At 44.7% G+C, this 20,398-nt stretch overlaps 4 protein-coding genes across 4 annotated transcripts; 3 read left to right on the forward strand and 1 right to left on the reverse strand.

Annotated features, from left to right (window-relative positions):
• Positions 1-6,182: 6,182 nt before the first annotated feature.
• Positions 6,183-9,900, forward strand: GL218_00616 (Ubiquitin conjugation factor E4; the record flags this gene model as incomplete). The annotated part of the gene is made up of 8 exons (XM_033577046.1): positions 6,183-6,230; positions 6,296-7,059; positions 7,113-7,326; positions 7,376-8,134; positions 8,189-8,487; positions 8,542-8,780; positions 8,828-8,954; positions 9,006-9,900. The coding sequence occupies 8 exons, from the start codon at positions 6,183-6,185 to the stop codon at positions 9,898-9,900; spliced, it is 3,345 nt and encodes a 1,114-aa protein (XP_033442282.1).
• Positions 9,901-10,666: 766 nt separating this feature from the next.
• GL218_00617 (uncharacterized protein) lies at positions 10,667-11,131 on the forward strand (the record flags this gene model as incomplete). The annotated part of the gene is made up of 1 exon (XM_033577047.1): positions 10,667-11,131. The coding sequence occupies one exon, from the start codon at positions 10,667-10,669 to the stop codon at positions 11,129-11,131; it is 465 nt and encodes a 154-aa protein (XP_033442281.1).
• A 200-nt stretch (positions 11,132-11,331) lies between these two features.
• On the reverse strand, positions 11,332-12,486 carry GL218_00618 (NADPH-dependent aldehyde reductase ARI1; the record flags this gene model as incomplete). The annotated part of the gene is made up of 3 exons (XM_033577048.1): positions 11,332-11,902; positions 11,964-12,372; positions 12,444-12,486. 3 exons carry the CDS (start codon positions 12,484-12,486, stop codon positions 11,332-11,334), a joined length of 1,023 nt encoding a protein of 340 aa, XP_033441730.1.
• A 4,887-nt stretch (positions 12,487-17,373) lies between these two features.
• On the forward strand, positions 17,374-19,521 carry GL218_00619 (Amidase 1; the record flags this gene model as incomplete). Its single annotated transcript, XM_033577049.1, has 2 exons — positions 17,374-17,836; positions 17,912-19,521. The coding sequence occupies 2 exons, from the start codon at positions 17,374-17,376 to the stop codon at positions 19,519-19,521; spliced, it is 2,073 nt and encodes a 690-aa protein (XP_033441583.1).
• Positions 19,522-20,398: the final 877 nt, after the last annotated feature.

The following is a 20,398-nucleotide window of genomic DNA, read 5'->3' on the forward strand; positions in this document are numbered from 1 at the left end:
CTTGCCTAGCAATATAAGGGAAATATTACAAGTAGGACAAGTAAAGCTCCCTGGAGCTGAAACTGCTGAAGGGGTATGGGTTGTAACTCTGGAGAGGGGGAAACATGTTATATATATCACATATTATTATTTCAGCTACAGATGTCCCTGGCCACAACTGGGCTGATCAACGCCATAATAAAACCCATAATAAGGCTAGTTACATCATTCTAAAGGCGTATATGATGGAATTGCCACCCATTGAGTCAGCGAAACTGCATAAATGTACAGGGCGGCATGTAAAACCGTTGTCAGACCGCATAGCCAATGCGAAGTCGCATGCATGCAACGTGGTTTTCCAGGAAGGGAGCAGCCGGGAAGGAAGGTCATTAACTTGATCGTAGGCCGACGCCGCGACCGAAGAAGTTGAGGAAAGGAGTGGGCTGAAATCTCGGTCAAAGTTCTTTTAGGTATCTCTTGGGCGCTTGGCTCTTGGCCTTCTGAATATCTCACTATGTATGGGCGTATTTTAGCGTCCGCCGAGACTCGCTATAAGAACTGGACCGAACGACGACGAAAAAAAAGAGCAGGTAAAGATCTTCAATACAAATCCTTACCGTCTAGCTTAAATTTGCTAATGTATTAGTCCAAAGACATTTGAATTTCCGCTGGTATACGAGTACGCTTGTACTTCAAATATAGGTAGGTACTTATGTATGTTCAACGAGCTCTATACTAAGGCTATAGCCTCATAAGACCTAAGGCGAATAGCTATCGTCCGTCATGCAACTCCTCTGGAACGACATCGACCCGTTTTTGTCAAACCGGCCAAGGACTCTGATATCTTAATTAAGCTCGTTTACCTCTAAGTATTATTGGATCACAACTTACTCTAAGCATCTTGAATATGAGTTCACGCCTTTCATACATTTTTGTGAACACAGGCTCGAGTTTGACCCCTAATCAAGATCAGTATAGCGCTCCTAAGTGTATTAAACGGTGAACATCAACAGACAAACATCGATAACCTTAGACTTCCTTCGAATTTTTGGTTTAATGTGGAAGAGATTGTAATAGAAGCAATATGGCGTGGTCTTGAAGATCGAGTAGTTAAGCCTGGCCAAGAATGAGTTTCTACTTGGCTGGGGCCTTGGCAGCTCTTTATACTTGATCAAGCGTGAAGAGTCGTTAGTTTGAGGCTCTTGGCGGAGCCGCTAGCTACAACTTGGCCGCATGCCTAGACTTATGCACCCGAGATTATACTGGCCCTATGGCATTTCTTATTGATCCCACGTGGGCGATTGAAAGGCTAATATAGGACAAGATGGGTTATTTTATAGACTAGGCATTATTATATAACACAGGGTGGAACATCTTACACGCGTTACATTCCTAAATAGTATTATGAACTAACCTACGTATTTTAAATACTTCCTTATGTGTATAGGACCTAGAAGGTTGGTTGGCTATGATATAATGTAATAGTACATGTATGCCATTACTAGATATTTTAGAAGGGCCACACTTATGGTCATGGGTTAGGGGAACATAGCTATGAGCATGTAGGAAATTTTGAATCATTTGAATATCTATTATCACTTCTCCTAATATCGTTTCGCTTATATCTGGTAGATATTCATCTACCTCGAATAATTCCCCAATGTCTCCTTCGGTTTTGTCGTGGCAGGGCTTATAAGTCTCAACCTCACATAACAAAGAGCCAAACACGAAAAGTTCTAACTCTTGTATTGCAAGTAGCTTTGTAATATAAGTGTGTGACTTGAAGCATTAGTAATCTGACCGTCAATCCTTCATTGTTCTCTACAGATATCACTGGAAGAAGCCTTTTTAATAACAACTATAAGGTCACAATAAAACTTTTATTTGATAATAGAATGATATTCTTAGACATGTTTGATATTTCTCCCTGGCGTCTTACCTAGCGCACCCAATGCGATCAAAACTTGCTTCCTAACTTCCCCGGGCTCAACTCCTGCAGCGACACTGTGGATCCATTTTCCTCCATTTTATATCTGCCAATATTACTATCCCGTAACTTTCCATTACCACCATATCCCCTTTTCTTACCTTCTCGGCTACTCCGGCTCTCCGGCGTATCATATATATATAGGTGCGTCAAGCCGTCAATATCCTGTGAAGATACCGGTAGAGCGATACCAATCGTGGAGGCATCTGGTTGTTTCTTATTTTCTTCTCGTTGAATATTATCGGAGGCATAACTCTTGTCCCTCACAGAACTCGGTGATTTGAGAGGGGGTAGCATAGGCGAGCCTGGAGATGACATGGGCGACACGGAGAATGTTGGCGACGTTGGGTGGTACGGGGGCGGTGCTGGTAGCGCGCGGCTTGGTGGTGGCCCAGCAGGGGTTACCAGATGAGGAATCTCTATGGGTTCATCATGTGGCCTTAGAGGGCGAGTAGGAGAAAACGGTAGTGGCGGCGAGTGTGACTTAAATCCAGGTGGATTTGTTATACCATAATACACTGAGCTATCTTTGTTAGGCCCGGTAGGGGTCGACGTTCCTATAGGTCCACTGCTGTATGAGCTGTTACTATCACGCAGGAAATGAGGTGCGAAATGTATGGCTGCTGGAGGCGATAGAGAGCCAGGAGGTTCGGCAACGGCATTCGGAATCATGTGGCCCTTACGCGGCAGTGTAGTTTTCTTTTCGGTGCTCACATTAAGAGTAGTGGGTGTGATTACCCTTCCATCTACACCGAAGACCGATGAAGATTTTGGTGTATCGCATTGCTTGAGAAGCGACGGGAGGAACCTACGATCACTGAGGCGCGCCGGGGGCGTCAATGGTGGACCCTTTGATGATGCTGAAGGTGGCGGCGTGATTAAGGGTGTATGCGAGCCACTCTGTGGCTCAGAAGACGAACGGCCAAGACGAGGCGCATTTGGAGTGTCGTCTAAGAAGCTATGAGGGCGTTGTCGATGTCGGCTTACTAGAAACCCTCCGAGGAAGACAATCGCTATTATTGCCAGGCTTGAGCAGATGCCTATCGCGGCCTTGCTCCCTTCCGTAAGGCCTGCCGATGTGCTTGTCACCGTACCAATACTCGATGTAGTCGAGTTGAGTTTTGAACTTGACGAAGTCTCTGCTGCTGCTATAGACGACGAGATAGATATTGTAGTTACGATGGATGACAGATCATTACCTGGGAGTATTGTTCGAAGACCAGGCTCTCCAAGCTCTAGCCCCGGAAATCTGATTAGAGAGGATAGGATAGTAAACCAGGTCAAAGGAAGACTCACTAGTTACAGCTGAGTTGCAGTTGAATTTGTTAGGCAGAGGTGGCCCTGGATCGTAGATCAGATAATTTCCAATACTATATAAGTTAATGATCATATGGTTACAGTTAGTTGATCCTATTCAACCTACTTCTGACATTTGTTAATAATCAAGTCAACATTAGCTAGTGAATTGAGTTAGTCGAATATCGTAGTATTTCTTTACGTAGGTGATAACTGACGACTCTGCCCCTTTTCACTTGTCCAGACACCACAGAATGTTGAGTCGCAACAATACAATTTCCAGAGCTCGGTATTAGGCCGAACATGTGAGAGCTGATTGCATACGTCTTCGAGATCCTCGCGAGGGTCTTCATACAATCCATCAACAAACTGCTTGAAACAAGCGGCTATGCAAGCTTTCGGATTTTGAAGACCGATATCGGCTGGATTTGGGTCGTTGCCTTTATATTTATCACGATGATTCCCCCTCCCACTAACGCTGAACTGGTTAAAGTCGGCTTTCCGATGGAGGTCCATGGTAATCGATCAGGATTTCGTCTACTATAAATGTTTACCTACGCAAGCAAGTCAAGCAATAACAAAAAACGAAGCATAATTAAAGAACCCGATAAAGGATTGGTATTAGAAGTAGTGGAGGACTAAACGAGGGTGAAGTATATCAAATCCTTCGACGAGGCACTTTGCAGTCAGAAGGAATCTTCCATGCTAGCGAAATGCTACTAGCCTTTGTGGCGCCTGCAATATAATATCTGCCATGTGCGCACGTATCAATCGCATTATCAGTCTCCGGCTATTGTAAGCCATAGCGCAATGCGATGACGCTTCGCACAACAGGACGCCGTTGCGCTGATAATACGATTAGGGATAAAGTGTATTCAGCTTCCTAGCATAATAAGACAGTGTGTGTCACACAAGTCCTGCATCTTCCCGTGCCGGACGATAATGAGTCTTGTGTGGGAACAGGGTTGCGGTTATACGCCTTCTCCAGTGGTATATACGAACCTGTATATACCCGCAGAATTTCTCTGGAAGAATGATGTGGGTACAACAGGAAAGCAGTAGATGGTATCCAAGGGCTGGATACGAAATCATATCATATGAAGTGCCGCAAAGCTGATAGGCAGGTATGCGTTCCTTGCAAGACTTAAATCTTGGTGACTGAAACGTGCACAGCACAAGCAAATTTTCTTGTGGGAGCCGAGATGACCCCCGAGGGTGCTTTTCTGTTCTATATCGAGTAGTAAGTCATCTAGATTTGCCACTCATTAGCTTTTACTGCGAAGAGAGATATCTGTATAATATCTTTCAAACCTGAACCTAGATTCTAACTATCTTATTCACATAATCAGTTACAAAGTCAAGAGCCCATATTCTCTAAGTACCTCGTTTTAAAAATATTTATAATATGATAACTAAATTAACATAAGAATAAATATAGGATAACGGCTGGAAATTATTGGTTTATTGGTTAAAGTTCTTCCTAACCATCTAAAAGGAGTGGCAAAGAATGAAGATGAGGTTCAGATATCGATCAACCAGTGATAGAGGGCTACTTAACCAATGGCTTTACAACGTAGGCGAACAGCCACGGGATACTGTGACACATTGTGTTACTATATGGTTGTGGATGGACCAAGAAAAAACCGAGAGCTTTACGGATGTTTGCTGTAGAATACTTCACGGCACTACCAACGGTAGGACGCGGTAAATGTCTCAATTGGATGATATTTTTATGTAGAGTAGGCCTGAAGTAGCGTCGGGGGGTCTTTTACTACACGGCTTGTAAATGCGGTATATAATGTATAAGGGATATGTATGTATAGTAGTTGCAATCACCCATAATTATTGATTTCTTCCCAACACATTACCTTTTCAAGATATAGAAAATGATTACCGGTCAATCAAACTACCTATAAAAATGAGGACGATTAGTTGTGGGCCACTGAGATGGGGATAGGCATAGACGAAGACACTTTGATAGGGCCCTCTGGTAGCGGATAAGTATCGACATTGTTATGGTTTCGATAACTATCGAGTTAGATGCATTGTCTATTTAGATTTTTTAACTCTAGTGTATAGGAAATGGTACTTGAGACGTTGATATCTAAATGTTGAAGCCAAATTCATATTCAGCGATTTACCATTAAGGACCTATTGAATGCTTTCATAAGTGTTTGTTTCATGATCAGGCTTCGTAAAAAAATTTATTTTATTTTGCTTTTCTTTTATAGTATCAATTTGCTCAGTATAGAAACATGCTGCAGAACCTGATAACATAGGAATTGTTATAGTAAGCACTCAATGTTACTGGAAGTCTCCGTTCTATTAGTGAGAATCAATATAATGGGATGAGGCAATGAAACTATTCACACTATTCACATGGTGTAAATTATGGAGAAAGATTACATAATCTCTATGGTGGGGGACAAATAATATGGGGACAAAAGAATCCCATTAACCCCGCCAATTGTCTTCAATGCACTTGTATGTACCTTATTACCTAAACATTGACAATGAGCAATGAGTTGGCATAAAGATAGCGTTATGGCGTTATCGATAACCTTTAACCTTTCTAACTTGACCTTTATCTGACTAATATCATTGGATGATTATTAAGAGGGGCAGCTGGGGCTACTGCCTCATTCCATCATAATCCATATATGCACCTCTGTAAGTTGAACTTTTAGCGTAAGCAGCTGGTAGGCTAAGACATTAGGTAGCGTACTGTACGTAACTTATCACCGATAACGTTCACCTCAACATTGATGCAACCTTTACTTTCGACAACACTTCGACAACACATCAACATTCTCTATTGACGGCGTTTCTTTTCTTGTATTTACTTGGCCGAGACAGCATAGTTTTCTCGCCTCTTCTTGCCGTCTTAGAACCCATCTACTGTTCATAGTCATTCATTAATATGGATCCGAATGAACAATCACAACCGACTCTGCCGCCGCAGGAGCAGGTATGCGACAGTCATCAATACTCGAATATTTTGGAGGCTAACTTATTATTGCTTATTACTATTAGATGCGCAAAAGGCGACTTGCTAAGCTTGGTGGTCTAAATGCGACGCCGTCCAGTCCGAAACCAGAAGATGCTACTAAACCTGAGCCTCCAACCTCGTCAGCGTCGCCGGCCTCGTCGATTCCGGCTACTCTGCCAAAGCCAAATGCGACAAACCAAGAGAACACCCGACCAACTCCTCTACCGAATCCACAAACCAGCTCCGCCTCTTCGCCATCTACAAACAAATCTCCGGCAACAAACCCATTTTCCCAGCTCGGTGGGAATAACAAGGCAGAGCCTAGAAACAATATCGCAGAGGATTCAGGTAACGAACGTGACTCCAAGAGGCGATATGCAGATATTGACAAAAATACGACAGCTATGCCATCCAAGAAAATACATATTGCAAAAGAAGAGACGTTAGAAAACTGGTCGAATCGGGTGCTGGGCGACATATTCCGCATCACCCTTGATGAGACTCACACGACCGACAGCAGGGGTACTAAGCTGACCTACTTGCCAGAACTCAAAGCTGAGCTGGAGCAATCCGGTGAGCCGATAAAACTAACTGCCTCGACAATTGACTCGGCAATCCTCGAAGCAGCCAGATATGTATCCACGAGTAAGGCACTTCTAGACTACCTACTGCCATGCTGGAAGCGCGTTGTGAAGGCTACTAAGCCTGCTAGACCCTCGCCACCCGACAGAGAAGCTGTCTTGAACGAAGCTAAGCGGCTGTGCATGAGCAATTGCATATTTGCCCTTACTATGCCTGAATACTTCGGGTAGGTTATTTCCCAAACCGTATGCGTGCGTCTCTTGTACTGACTACCAGCAGCCGTGACCCTAATCCGAACCACGATTCTCTAGTGCCATACCTTCTTCGGCACCACGATAATGAGGACGGTATCTGTTTGGATTTCTTTGCTGAGGCTATTTCTCGTATACCGGAAGATGACACTGTTGCTGCTATCTTCATAGATGCCATGGCTACCATGAGTAAGAGGCTTGCCACGATGACTATGAATGATGATTATAGACCATACATCAATGTAAGCCCTTAATTTTCTTCGGAATTTTCACGTATGCTGATAACGACAGTGTTTGGTTACATATGCAAGATTCCCACCTTTACTCAATGCACTTGCAGAGCACCCGAGCTTTCGAGTAAAGCCCACCCCGGATATGTCCAAGGAACAAATAGCTTTGGCAAGCGAAACCGAAACTATCTTAGGGCCATTTTTTCGCATATCGCCACTGCAGACCGAGGTTACTAAGACCTACTTTGTTAGTCCGCGAACAATCGATGCGGGCCACGTGAAGTCATCTCAGAGTGCCCTTCAGATGACACTAAAGGCTCATCAGGGTGACCTCGCAAGCATTACAAATGCTTTTGTTCGTGCAAGCCCAAGTGCCCGAAATGGTATTCTCGACTGGTTTGCATTCGTGGTCAACACAAATCATAAGAGGCGTGCTCTTCAAGTCAAGCCGACAGACGTAGCCTCAGATGGTTTTATGGTTAACGTGACAGCTATCTTAGACCATCTATGTCAGCCTTTCATGGATACCACGTTCTCCAAGGTGGATAAGATCGATGTTGACTATTTACGACGTAGCCCTCGAGTCGACATGGGCGACGAGACGAAGCTCAACGCCGATCAGGCGACTTCAGAAGCGTTCTACAAGACACACGTCCCAGGTCCTTCTAATTTCATCTCAGAGGTTTTCTTTTTAACCCTAGCTGCCCATCATTATGGTCTTGGGGCAACAAACTCGAAGCTCAAGGATCTTGACAGAGATATCAAGTATGTTGAGGGCGTCATAAAACAGATCGAAGGAGAGATACCCAAGCTACAGAGCGTGAGCCATCCCCTCCCTTGTGTAGATCTTTTTTGCTGTTGCTAACAATATTAGGACCCATTGCGTCTTGCTGTAGCAAAACAACACCATCAGAATGCTGTCAATGCAGTTGAAAGACACATAGCGCTGAAGTATTCTATCGAAGGAATCGTATTAGACTCGTCTATGCAGACACTATCCTTACAATTCATGAGATATGTATCTGTGTGGCTTCTACGAATTGCTAGCGGGACAGACTACATACCAGGCAAAGATTTTAAACTTCCTCTCCCCGTTGACATACCTGATGCCTTCAGCTGTCTCCCGGAATACGCCCTCCAGGATGTCGTTGAGAATTTCAAGTTTATTTTCCGGTACGTATACCCAATAGACTGTCCAAACTACCTTAAGGCTTACTTCCATATTAGTTTCTTGCCCGACATTTTAGTATCCGCCGTTGGGGACGAGATAATCACACTATGCATTACATTCTTGAGGTCCTCGGAATATATCAAGAATCCCTACCTGAAGTCATCTCTCGTCACTTTATTGTTCTCGGGGACATGGCCGTTATATCATCTTAGTAGGGGGGTTCTAGGCGATACTTTGGTCGGATCAAAGTTTGCTAATGAGCACCTCCTACATTCACTCATGAAGTTTTACATCGGTGAGTTACCTGGTATCGTTCTGGCTACCGTATGCTAATAGTACTAGAATGTGAGCATAGTGGTGTCAGCTCCGCATTCTACGATAAATTCAATATCCGCTATGAGATATTCCAGGTCATCAAGTGCATCTGGCCAAACAGTGTTTACAAAGATCAGCTCAGCCGGGAAAGCAGGTCAGTCCTAGCAATATCAACTGATCAGTGGCTTCAACTAACTATGTCTAGGGTTAACCGTCAATTCTTTGTGCAATTTGTGAACCTGCTTCTAAACGACGCGACGTACTTATTAGATGAAGCACTAACCAAACTCGTTGCGATACACGACTATCAGAAGCAATTACAGGAGGACACATTATCTCCTGAAGACAAGGAGAAAGTCAGAGGGGACCTGGAAACCGCTGAGCAGCAGTGTCAGTCCTGGATGCAGTTGGTGAACGATACTATGGGGATGATGAAACTGTTCACAGCGGCATTACGGGACGCATTTACCATGCCCGAAATAGTAACTCGATTGGCAGGCATGTTAAACTACAATCTAGAGTCCCTAGTTGGTCCGAAACGGGGCAACCTCAAAGTACAGGATGCCAGGAAATATCATTTCGACCCGAAGACCCTTTTGTCTGACTTCATAGACATATACATCAACCTATCACCGAAATCTACCTTCATCGAAGCAGTTGCAGCCGACGGCCGCTCATACAAGCCAGGCAACTTCAATGAAGCAACTAGGGTGATGGAACGTAGTCTTCATACAGCACCCGAAGTCATCTCCACTTGGAAATCCCTGGTAAACAAATTTGCCGAAGCTAAGCAACGTCTAGACCAAGCCGAACTCGATCTGGGCGAAGTACCTGACGAATTTGAGGATCCCCTGATGGGTGATTTGATGACTGATCCAGTCATTCTACCGTCACAGAATATCGTTGATCGGTCAACGATTGTGCAGCAATTGCTCTCTAACCCGCTAGATCCCTTCACTCGAAAGCCGATGACTATCGACGATGTGACTCCAGCTAATGACTTGCGTGCCCGGATTGAAGAATGGAAAGCTGAACGGATAGCAGCTGCTAGGGCTAGAGTATTAGAAGGGGATGATGCTATGGATACAACAGCAGGTTAAATAGGGTTCCAGGCAAGCCTTACAGCTTTTGTACCACCAAACAATGGATGATTAAATTATCACCTAAGAATATAGTATGGGCGGATAGTGTCGAGTGAAGCTATAGACAGATGGTTATGCATTTTTATTGGACTGTAGGGTGCCTACAACGGTTCTATCTCATCCATATGCGGTGAGTTTGTGGATTAGCTTTGCAGATTGATGAGAGATAATCACTATAGTAGATAAGTGCCCATGAAGTTCATCAATTATTTTTATTTTGAGGCTAGTGTTGTGAGGTACTGATACCCCTCCCTGTTCTTCTTTAGCTGGTTTGAATGACAGCATCCACGTACATATTAATTAGTTCATCACTCATTGTGATATAGATGTACTCTCGGGTGAAATAGCAAGGGTCGTTTAGGGATCCTATCACATTCCAGCATTTTTCATGCCAAGTACCTATACAGAAGTATGCATAGCCCGAAAGTTGCCCCGGACGGTTCCTATCACTGCTTTAGCTCTAATACGATGCGCAAGGACACGGCACAGCTTAAGGACTTCGTTGTCAGGCATCTCGGCTAGGCCCATCTGCTTACAAGATATGTGTCTTTGTAACTATTAATAATATTTTGTTTCCGTCTGTGTGATCTGACCAGTTTTCCTTTGTGCTTCATCTTTATTATTGATCTTGAATACCAAGCCTTTCCGACAGGGAGGTCACTTTTTTAATCAAGTCCAACGTCAGTTCGTAAGCGATATTACAAATACTGGCAGCATACTCGCCATGGCAAATTTCAGAGAAGTTCTACAGAAGACAGCAAATGCTTTTGTAGAAAATAACACTCTCGCGGTGAAAAGAATGGACACATCCTTGCTCTCTGCAATTCTGACAGAAGACTGCATTCGGATGTATCGGCCCCTCTCCTTCATCCAGAGGTATCCGCAGTTCTTCAAGGCCCAGATCACCAATGCCGACTATGAGGCCCAGATGAAAGTCGAGCTCCAAACCATGAAAGAGGTATCTCAGAAAATTACCAGGACCGTAATCGACACAACTGAGCGCAGGGCTACTTTGTGGAGTGAGCAAACCATTCTTACGGCCAACGGATCTACCAGCAAGGTCGAAGTGATTTGGGATCTGAATTTCTCGGAAGATGGGACTCGTGTCTCGCAGGTCATGGAGTTCGTGGATACTTATGAGGCTACTAAGGTGTTAGAGCAGATGTTGGCTCAAGCAGGCGCCGAATAATCATCAATCATATTCGGTTTTCCTCTAATATGCAACAATGGCCAATTAATTAGCTATTCTCGTATGCAATATAATACCTAGATATAGTCTATAACTTTCTAGTGCATTAGAAGATATCGAGTCCTTAACATCATGGGGTCGGATCCCGAAGACTTTGGTGCCCCTTTTCCCTTTCATCTATTTTGACCAGCCGCATTTGCTCAAGCAGGGATCTCCAGCAGGCTCTTGACAGTATCGACAGCAGTCTTCTCAACAGGGATCCAATCGATGCCTAGGACCTTGCTGGCGCGTGAGTTGTCGTAACCAAAGGTGGCGGCCGGTTTTGCAGCACCCGGGGCGAGCTTGACGTTGTCGTCAGGCAACTTGTCAGCTAGTTCAGGGAACCCATTGCGAACTGCACGCGCCAGCTGCACATTATCGTAGAAGCCCGCAGTGGTAAAAAAGCGTTGGCCACCCGCTTCGGGGACCTCCATAGCCTTAATATGAGCGAGCGCGACATCCCTAACATCTACCCACAACCAGACGCCAGACGTTGGGATCTCCTCCTTCCACTTGCCCTGGATCAGGTCCACGAACCGCTGATCGCTCGTGTTGATGTCTTTTAGCGAGTCCAGGTGGTGAGCGACAGGACCGAAAACCATAGGCGGGCAGATGGTAGCGACGTCAAATCCGGGCTTTTCCTGCTCGACGAAATCCCATGCTGCCTTTTCGGCATACTTCTTCGATACACGGTAGGATGTGGGGGGAGGTCCCTTAAGTCCGTCCTCATACCTATAACCAATTAGCCCTCGGAGGTCTACTTAAGAATAATAATTCTACCGGGCCAACTTACGTGCTTGGGTTCCAGTCTGATTCGCTAAAGACTTTTGTAGTGTCATTCATCTTGTTCTCGGACATGATAGCAGCGAAGGAGCTGGTGACGATAACACGCTTGACACTGGGTGCATACTTGGCAATGGCCTGGAAGATACCCTTTGTGCCATTGATTGCCGGGTCTAATAATTCAGTACGAGCGTCCGTAAACTTGAAATGGAAGGGCGATGCCGTGTGTTGTACGTAGTCGATTCCAGGAGTGTTGGCTATCAACTCGTCAAAGGCGTTGGGTACTGCGATGTTCGGTACAATGGCTACCGAGAGTTTCGCGCCGGGATATTTGGCGCGAATTTGAGAGGCCTTGGTCTCGGAGCGGACCGTCGTCACCACCTCATAACCCCCTTTGAGCAGAAGCTCGAGGACGTGGGCTATGAGAAATTGTCTATGTTAGGGATGGGTTGTTGGGTTGTGTAGGATAATTTACACGAGTTTAACTCACCAGCAATAAACCCAGAACCGCCAGTCAGTAGTACCTTGGGCATTTTGAAGGGTTATTTCTTATGACTTGTAGTAAAACTATTAAATAAGATGTATAAGTGAGTAGATATAATATGTTAGTGAGAGAAGACTGCTTATTGAATGTGCTTAAAATTCTCTATCTATGAGGTTGAACCAAGAACCTACCTATATATATGCTTAAGTGGTTATCTCGATACCCCCTCCAACTTCTATTCATCCGAGGGTGATTAACTGGATGTATGGCAACATCGCGGGGTTCCATAATGGATAACAACGTCACCAAGTTAAGCTTAGTTCACTCCACCAAGGGTTTTTTTTTTTTTTTTTTTTTTTCGGGAATAGCATTAATTATTGGCCCAATATTTAGGTGAAGTCATTAATCCGATATTCAGGAGTCTACCTGTTCACTTACTTACTTTCTAATTACCTAGGTACCGTAGAAAGACAAAGACATATTTCGGCATGAGTCACGAACAAAGGGGTATAGATTCAAGAATACCCGATTTTTTTTTAATTCCCGTATTCATGTGAGAGGTCCCGTAATAGGCCTTAACTAAGGCCGAAATAATCTATTTTGTACCTTAGTCGGGGCCCGGGTTTATCGGCGTGGTATTTCGGCAAAAACAGCTAAAAGGTACATACGTCAGCCGGTCGTTAATTGATTTTTCGGCGTTTACAATCGGCTAGTGCCGTATATCTTACTCCAATCTCCATTTAAAAGCTCTAATCAACTATCTCCATTCGTACTGTCGCATATGAGATAATGAAACAAATGTTCTCACTCGTCGACTACTACCTTACGACGATAATTATGTCTCTGAGTCATAACCTGAGTGATAAACACCGTTTATTTGTAAGCTGAGTATTCAAAATCCCAGCCAACTTTTTTTGTATAACTAACGTATTCATAAGCAAAGAAACTACGTGATATCCTATAAGCCCCAATTAACTGATTTGTGGAGTAGCGGTATGAGAGCTCGGGATTAGGGATTAATATGGTATTTCCGAACTAGATGGGGCTTGTTTCACCATAAGAGTAAAAGGTCATGAGTTTCTTTCTTTCCCTTTTTTTTTCTGTAATCTATCTATACAATAATCCCAATCATAGCAGCTAGTTGAGCCAGCTTCCGTCAACGTTGTCTTATACCTCATCTATTTATGAAGGTTAATATCGCTATATTTGAAACAGAAGCAAAAGAAGTAGCCGAACTTTGATTGAACATGTTGAGTCTTGATATCGTAAATAATACGCTTGAGAAAATACGAAGAATTATGAAAATAGAAGGAAAGGAGATGAGATAAGGGTGAACGAGGTAGGAGGCCACCCGGCGGCAGCGTAAGAAGAAAGAGTTATTAGTTTGAAAGAGACGCACGAGGTAACTTGAGAATATAAATAACACCAAGGGTTGCTATCTGGGCAGGCATATAGTTATCATGGCGAAGAGGATTAACACGAGGAGGTTCTACTCATTCTCCCTAGCAAAATTCTATAGGGTTCGTCTATACCCCTTGAACTTCGGAGTTAAGCCTGGTATATCTTATATATTTCTAACAAGCAATATTTCTTTTGGTATAAAATATCATCACGAGAGCATATGAAACTTTCTGATTTTCTTTACAGGTATACAATTGTATGGCTAACATGAAGTTAGGTTTTACCTGATGGAAAATAACTTTTATCGTGATTCGTTTTCGTCGTGTTTATATTCAACGGTAAGATTTTACCGATACGTGGAATTTGATATATAATGTGCCTCCCTCACAACCAACTCCTCGCTACCTTAGAATTTTAAAAAATAAATTTTGAACTGCCTTTGACAAGCTAAATAATTCAAAGTTCGGGCGCATTAAGATCGTCCTTGTCGTGATAAATTATAAGCTTAATGCCCTTTTCAGCAGCAGAATCCTTCCAAGCATTAACCATAAGTTTCCCTAGTTTAAAGCCTCTGGTGCGTATTATAGCTTTATTAGCATGGTTTTCATACGTAAGGACGAACCATTCCAACTGTCCATCAGTAAGGACGTATTGGCAGACACGAGCGAACAGCAGTACCGGCATACGGCGAGTCGCCCGCCCGATCGCCACGAGAAGGTTACGAACGGACGCCAAGGCTTCAACCCTATTCGTCACACGCAAATATGGTGCCTTCATCATGTATGAGTTGCGGATATTAAGCCTCTTCAACCGCGAAAAGAATGGTACCTCTTGGCCCTTAGGCGGCTCTGCTATGCCCGGCCCAATGAGGAATGGTGTAAAGAATTGGACAGCATCGATACAATCGTCGAATTCGAAAGATTCGCATTGTTGACTAAATGTCCGCATATGGGCATAAAAGGTTGACCACGGCTGTTTTGGGGGTGCTTGAACTGGCGTTAGCATTGGGCTAGGGCGGCGTAGACAGAGAACTCGAATTGTTTCGGAATACTGGAGGCCCGAAGCAAAGCCTAATTGTGTGCCCGTGGAGTTAGCAAGGGTATTGATAATGACATCGAGTCATTCATTGTAAGTGACCGCAGGTATATGAATAATTAAAAAAAAAACAATAAATGATACTGCTTACTGTTTCTCTGTTTGACATCTCGGTTGCGTGTTGAGTCATGGTTGAGTTCGACATCAAGATATTCCAACGTTTGAAGTCTAGATACAATAGCTAGTATAGATGTCGGTTGCAGGTGTCTTCCAGTACATCGAAAACCGCCAAAGACGTCAATGTGTGGTAATGATACGGCCTCAAGGTCAAGTTTAAGGCACGATGTTAGAGCTCGCCCCGTCACGAGGGCCCCCCCATTTCGACTAACCAAGGACGACGTATCACTAGGTGAATTGACAAGAAGATGAAGGTCCAGACCGAGAGGAGAAGTATCACTCTTTCGCCACAGGGTCATCGCCCGAAAGAAAGTTCCAAGGGCTGTAGTCAAGACCTCAGTACTCCGCCGTCGCTCTGCTGATGTTTCCGGCTCGTTATCAAGGTGAGGGTCGTATTTGTCGAGGGAAACATGGAAGCAGATCGTCTGGACAATTGCCCTGCGCCGCGGTGAAGTTACGATCTGACAAAATGACTTCAGACGTCTCGGAGTCACACGTATGACCTTGAAGGTTATAGGCTCGACGAATTCTTCTTGCCATTCCCTGGATACCGTTGCATAATGCGCAATAGTCGAGGCTGGCCCTTTTCGCCAGTCGTTAGAGTTAGTTTGCCGCGCCACAAGAGAATAAATCGTCTGGCGTACCTCGTATGGTAACGAGTTCAGCGATGGTGCCGCTGCCATGGTCTGGTGGTGGTGGTAGTGGTGGTGGTTAGGAAAAGGGATCGAAAACTATAACAGCTCAATAGAAGGGTTGCGGAAAGCCGGCCGTGTAAATGGAAAGGGAGTACACGCTTCTAAGGGGGAGCGGCATTTTGAAGATTCCCATGTTGAGATAGATGGGATTTTGATTTTGCCACGCGGGTCCCTCTTGGAGAATTTCGTGCATATAGTGTCCGTTCCTAATTCCCGGATCCTCTTTGAGGCCTTTGAGATGCTCTAGACCGGTCGGAAGCAGCCGGTGGACTAATAAATGCCGGAGACGACTCCCAACTAACTAAAATACCAATCATATAAAAACAGCTGACCCAAAATCAATCCTTCGCTTAAAAATATAACTATTCAAATCAAGTTTATACTAGTTGGATAATAAAAGAAGTTAGGTTAAGTATTGACCTAACCTAGTGTATTAGTGGCACATCGTCTTATTGTTGCCTTATTGGGCAATGGCCACTTTTATATTATTCGTAGAATAGAATAGAATAGACCCCGATGACACAGTATCTCCAACCGAGGTCTTCAGAAGAAATACATTAGGTACATAATTCTAAAATCCTTATTTGACGCATTATTTCTAAAGCATGTTTTGAGTCAAATACAATATATGGGAATGTGATGTTCATAGGGAGATTCTACATAGGCTAATTGGTTGGTATAAAGAGGCCAACGAGTGGGACGGCTCGCTCCTCAAGCTCGGAGAACTCCCACATGCCACATGGCACATGCCACATGCGTAAACTTGCTTAATTAAGTATATGTACCTAATGTAGTAACCTAGTAAACTTTTCTACTAGCTTCCGCCATGCGTTTTGACGAGAACCTCCACGCCTTTGACGTTTTACCATTAGGTACCTGATTAGATAGAGCAATGTAAAGCCACGATAAGCCCCTTCGCAGTTACAAGACCTTCTATAAGATAATATAAACAGTTAAGAATACTATTCTTACGACTCAATGTGATTACCTATACCTATAAATTCTATAAGATGGCTCTCACTCATTAATTACTAAAGATTCAAACTTTGCAAAGCCGCCCCCCTTTTCACTTTCCATATCTTCATTTCTTAAACGGTAGAAGTATATCGTATGTAGAGCTGGCAGATTAAATAATTGACCTAGCGAAGGGTCTTGTCGTTTGATAAGAGCCTTGCTTTCCCGTTGCCGCGAACCCCACGTACCAAGTCACATCCGCCAGGGCCGTAACCAACGGGAAGATTGGGAACTTGCCGATCCTCCACCGGAAATCTGCATACCACGCCTCATTTTGCGCCAGACCGGTGAAGATAGCTTTAGTTGGCTGCAATACAACGTCGGCTTGAGGTTGCTGGGGTCTTGATGATAAGCCAGCCACGAGCTGGGCAGCATTCAAAGGAGTAGCCAAGCTACGGGAAGAGACCTATAAGGCTGCGCGAAGATAAGATATCATCCGGTCGGCTTGTTAGAAATTGTAGATACCAATCAATAAAGTATAGAAATAGAAAGATATAAACCGTGGACAGCCGCCACAGATGGACCCTGATCCGGGCGGGGGATCATACTCACACCTTCAATGACGAAGGATCTCCAACCTAAACACCCAGTCGACACCCAGTCGGAGCTAAAAGATGGGCCTCTCCGGCTTAAATCATCGATATATATCGTTACTTTTATACGCATGTTTAATATTGGCGAGACCTGTGAAACGTGCCCCTCTCGAATACCTACAAACCACACAATACGGCGACGTCGCGTTCGGGCTTGGCGACAAGACTTACTTAGCAAATATTCGATATCCCAAGGCGATCCTCGGTGGGAACGACTGGACTACGGCAACCCGGCAAGGTTCCTTGGTTCCATTCGCCGTCGTATTTGCAGACAGCGAAGTTGTGACAGCCGAGTATTTGCAGGATATCATTGCGAGCTACTTAGAGGGTGACGACGTGTTCTCTGAGGACTTCTTGGAGGGTGTATACATTGTGAATAACGGCACGAGCCATAGCCAGAGCCTTGATACGAGTGCGCTTGAATACCTAAACGATCTTGCACCACAGCATTTACTCTTAGACGCTAGTTTTGAAAGTAGCTGTTGTAAGTTCTCGGATCTTCCCACCTTGACGGCCCGCATAACGCCCCCGAGAAACTCTCGAGCTGACCATCCTTAAGATGCCACGGACATTGCAGTAACTTACCTCGGGGACTCAAATTCTAGTAACCTTACTGCTGGGCCATACGCCGCGCTGGTTTCGGATGACTCGATAGCGTTCGGGACAGTGTACCGACTCTACCGCGACTCATACCGCAACTTTCTCTATGGCGCATATGATTCCAATGATGGGGAGGGCACGTTCAGTCCTGTAGAAATATTCCAGCCCCGATTTTGGGACCCTATGATCCCAGTACCCTCTCGTATTTACAGCTGGGACGACGCGAGGCCGCTCGCAGGGTATCGAGTCGCAATCAAAGATCTATTCGACATAAAGGGCTTAATCACATCTGGTGGCAGCCAGGCATGGGCAGAGATCGTCGAGGTTGCGAACGAGACCGCACCATCCATCCAACGGATTGTTGATTTAGGTGGTATTCTCATTGGCAAGTATAAGTTAGCACAATTCGCGTCGGGTGCAAATCCTTGGGATTGGCAGGACGAGCATTACCCATTCAACCCACGCGGCGACGGCTGGCTTACATGCTCTGCCTCGTCTTCTGGCGGCGGCTGCTCTGTAGCTGCATACGACTGGCTTGACTTCGCGATCGGCTCGGATACCGGGTCTTCAATGAGACGACCTGCTGCGGTGTCTGGGACTTACGGGAATCGACCGAGCCAAGGACTAATGACGCTTTCTGGAGTAATGCCGCTCGGTGCGGCGACAGACACAGCAGGAGTATTCTCCCGAAACGTGCGCAACTGGGTGCGCTTCGCTAAGAACTGGTACATCCCTGAGATGTGCCAGGACCCTTCTATCACAGGTTTGAGTCCCCTCAAAGCATCCGACTCATATAGCTTCCCAAAGCGCATCTTGTATCTCACGGAGTACTTACCCCTGAAGAATCCGGCCGCGGAGGAGGTACTTCAGGGGTTCATCCGAAACCTGACAATAGTCTTTGGAATGACGGTCGAAGATTTTAATTTGACTGCGGTTGTTAGTAACACAACTGACGAAGTTCCTAAATATGACGCTCTAAATAACGCCACGGCCGTTATTAATTCTGTGACGCAGTACCAAAAGGTGGGTAAACCACTGATTGCAGCATGGGGGGAACGATATGAGGGTCGCTTTCCACCGATCGATCCGGCCCATCGACCCAGATGGAAGGCGTATGACGAATCGTTGTACACCGATGAACTGTATAACAAGTCACTAAGTGTTAAGCGAGCAGCTGTAGACTGGTTTGAGTCCAAGATACTGTACTCAACCCCGGAATCGTGCAGCGAAAGCATCATGCTGTGGGACATTGGCACAGGCGGGTTGCCGAGCTATCGGGAGGAATCTCTGAACAGTAATCCCAACACGACAACCTTCCTAGCCGTGACACCGCCGACTGCAGGTATCAATGGGGCTAGCCTATGCCCCATATATGGATGTGTCGACATGACAATTCCGATAGGACAAGTACCCTACTTGAGTAATGTGAGTTTCATCGAGGAGATGATCCCGGTCACGGTGAGTGTCATTGCAAAAAGAGGTTGCGATTTTATGCTGTGGAACATGTGGGAGAAGCTTGCAGATGAGGGTGTGTTGAAGACTATTAAAACGGGAAGGACTGCATTTTGATTATAGCAGTGAAAATTAATTAGGTTAGATGTTGTATGACACATACATATCTCCTTATTGTCCACGACTTACACCTAAGCCCCCCTCCTCCCCTCCTCCCCACCCCCTTTTAAGCACTTATCGTATAACTTTCACGTATGTATTAGACTTTAATCACTGAAATCGTCTTGTTAGAACGAACTGGTTAAAAGAAGGTTGCGCAAAATAGGGATCTGTATGTAGGATGTAGGATGTAGGATGTAAGGATGTAGGTACGACATGCAATGCAACGTAGTGAATGCGACGAGATGTAATTTGTTTTCCTGGCGGATCTCTAGTTTCGCACGTGGAGGGGCTAACGCCACATACCACATATACCACATACCTAAAATGAAGTCAGTGGCATTAGATATAAGGTCCATTTGAGTGTTACTCTGAAGGATGTGGGATTGCATTTCAGCTCGGTGGCATTTTTGGCATTTTTGCAAATGTGACTAGGTATATTTTACCTTATTTAGGCTGGCTTTTACATGCATATGAAGTTTAAAAGGGAGTTTAAAAAGGCTTGGTGTGTCTTCTGTCTAGAAAAAAAAAGATGGCGCTACTAAGCCTTGCCTCTTCGTTTGACCTCTCATAAACCTCTCATAAATACCCTCCGTCTCTAATCGTTTCTGATCGTTTCTAAGGATTTTACAACTCTGCCAAATCTACCTACTACCAATATTACAGTCTCTATAATTCCCAGCCAAGATCTGAACTCATCACTACCTCAAACATATAATCACTCAAACATATATCACCAAGACGAAACCAATAGTAAGTAACAATACTATTCGATACAATTCTAACAATACTACGCACGCTATCATACATGCATTGTTTTTTGACCTCCAACGCC

The sequence above is a fragment of the Daldinia childiae genome, assembly GCF_008694065.1.
Source record: "Daldinia childiae strain JS-1345 chromosome Unknown Scaffold1, whole genome shotgun sequence".
NCBI classification, from domain to species: domain Eukaryota; kingdom Fungi; phylum Ascomycota; class Sordariomycetes; order Xylariales; family Hypoxylaceae; genus Daldinia; species Daldinia childiae.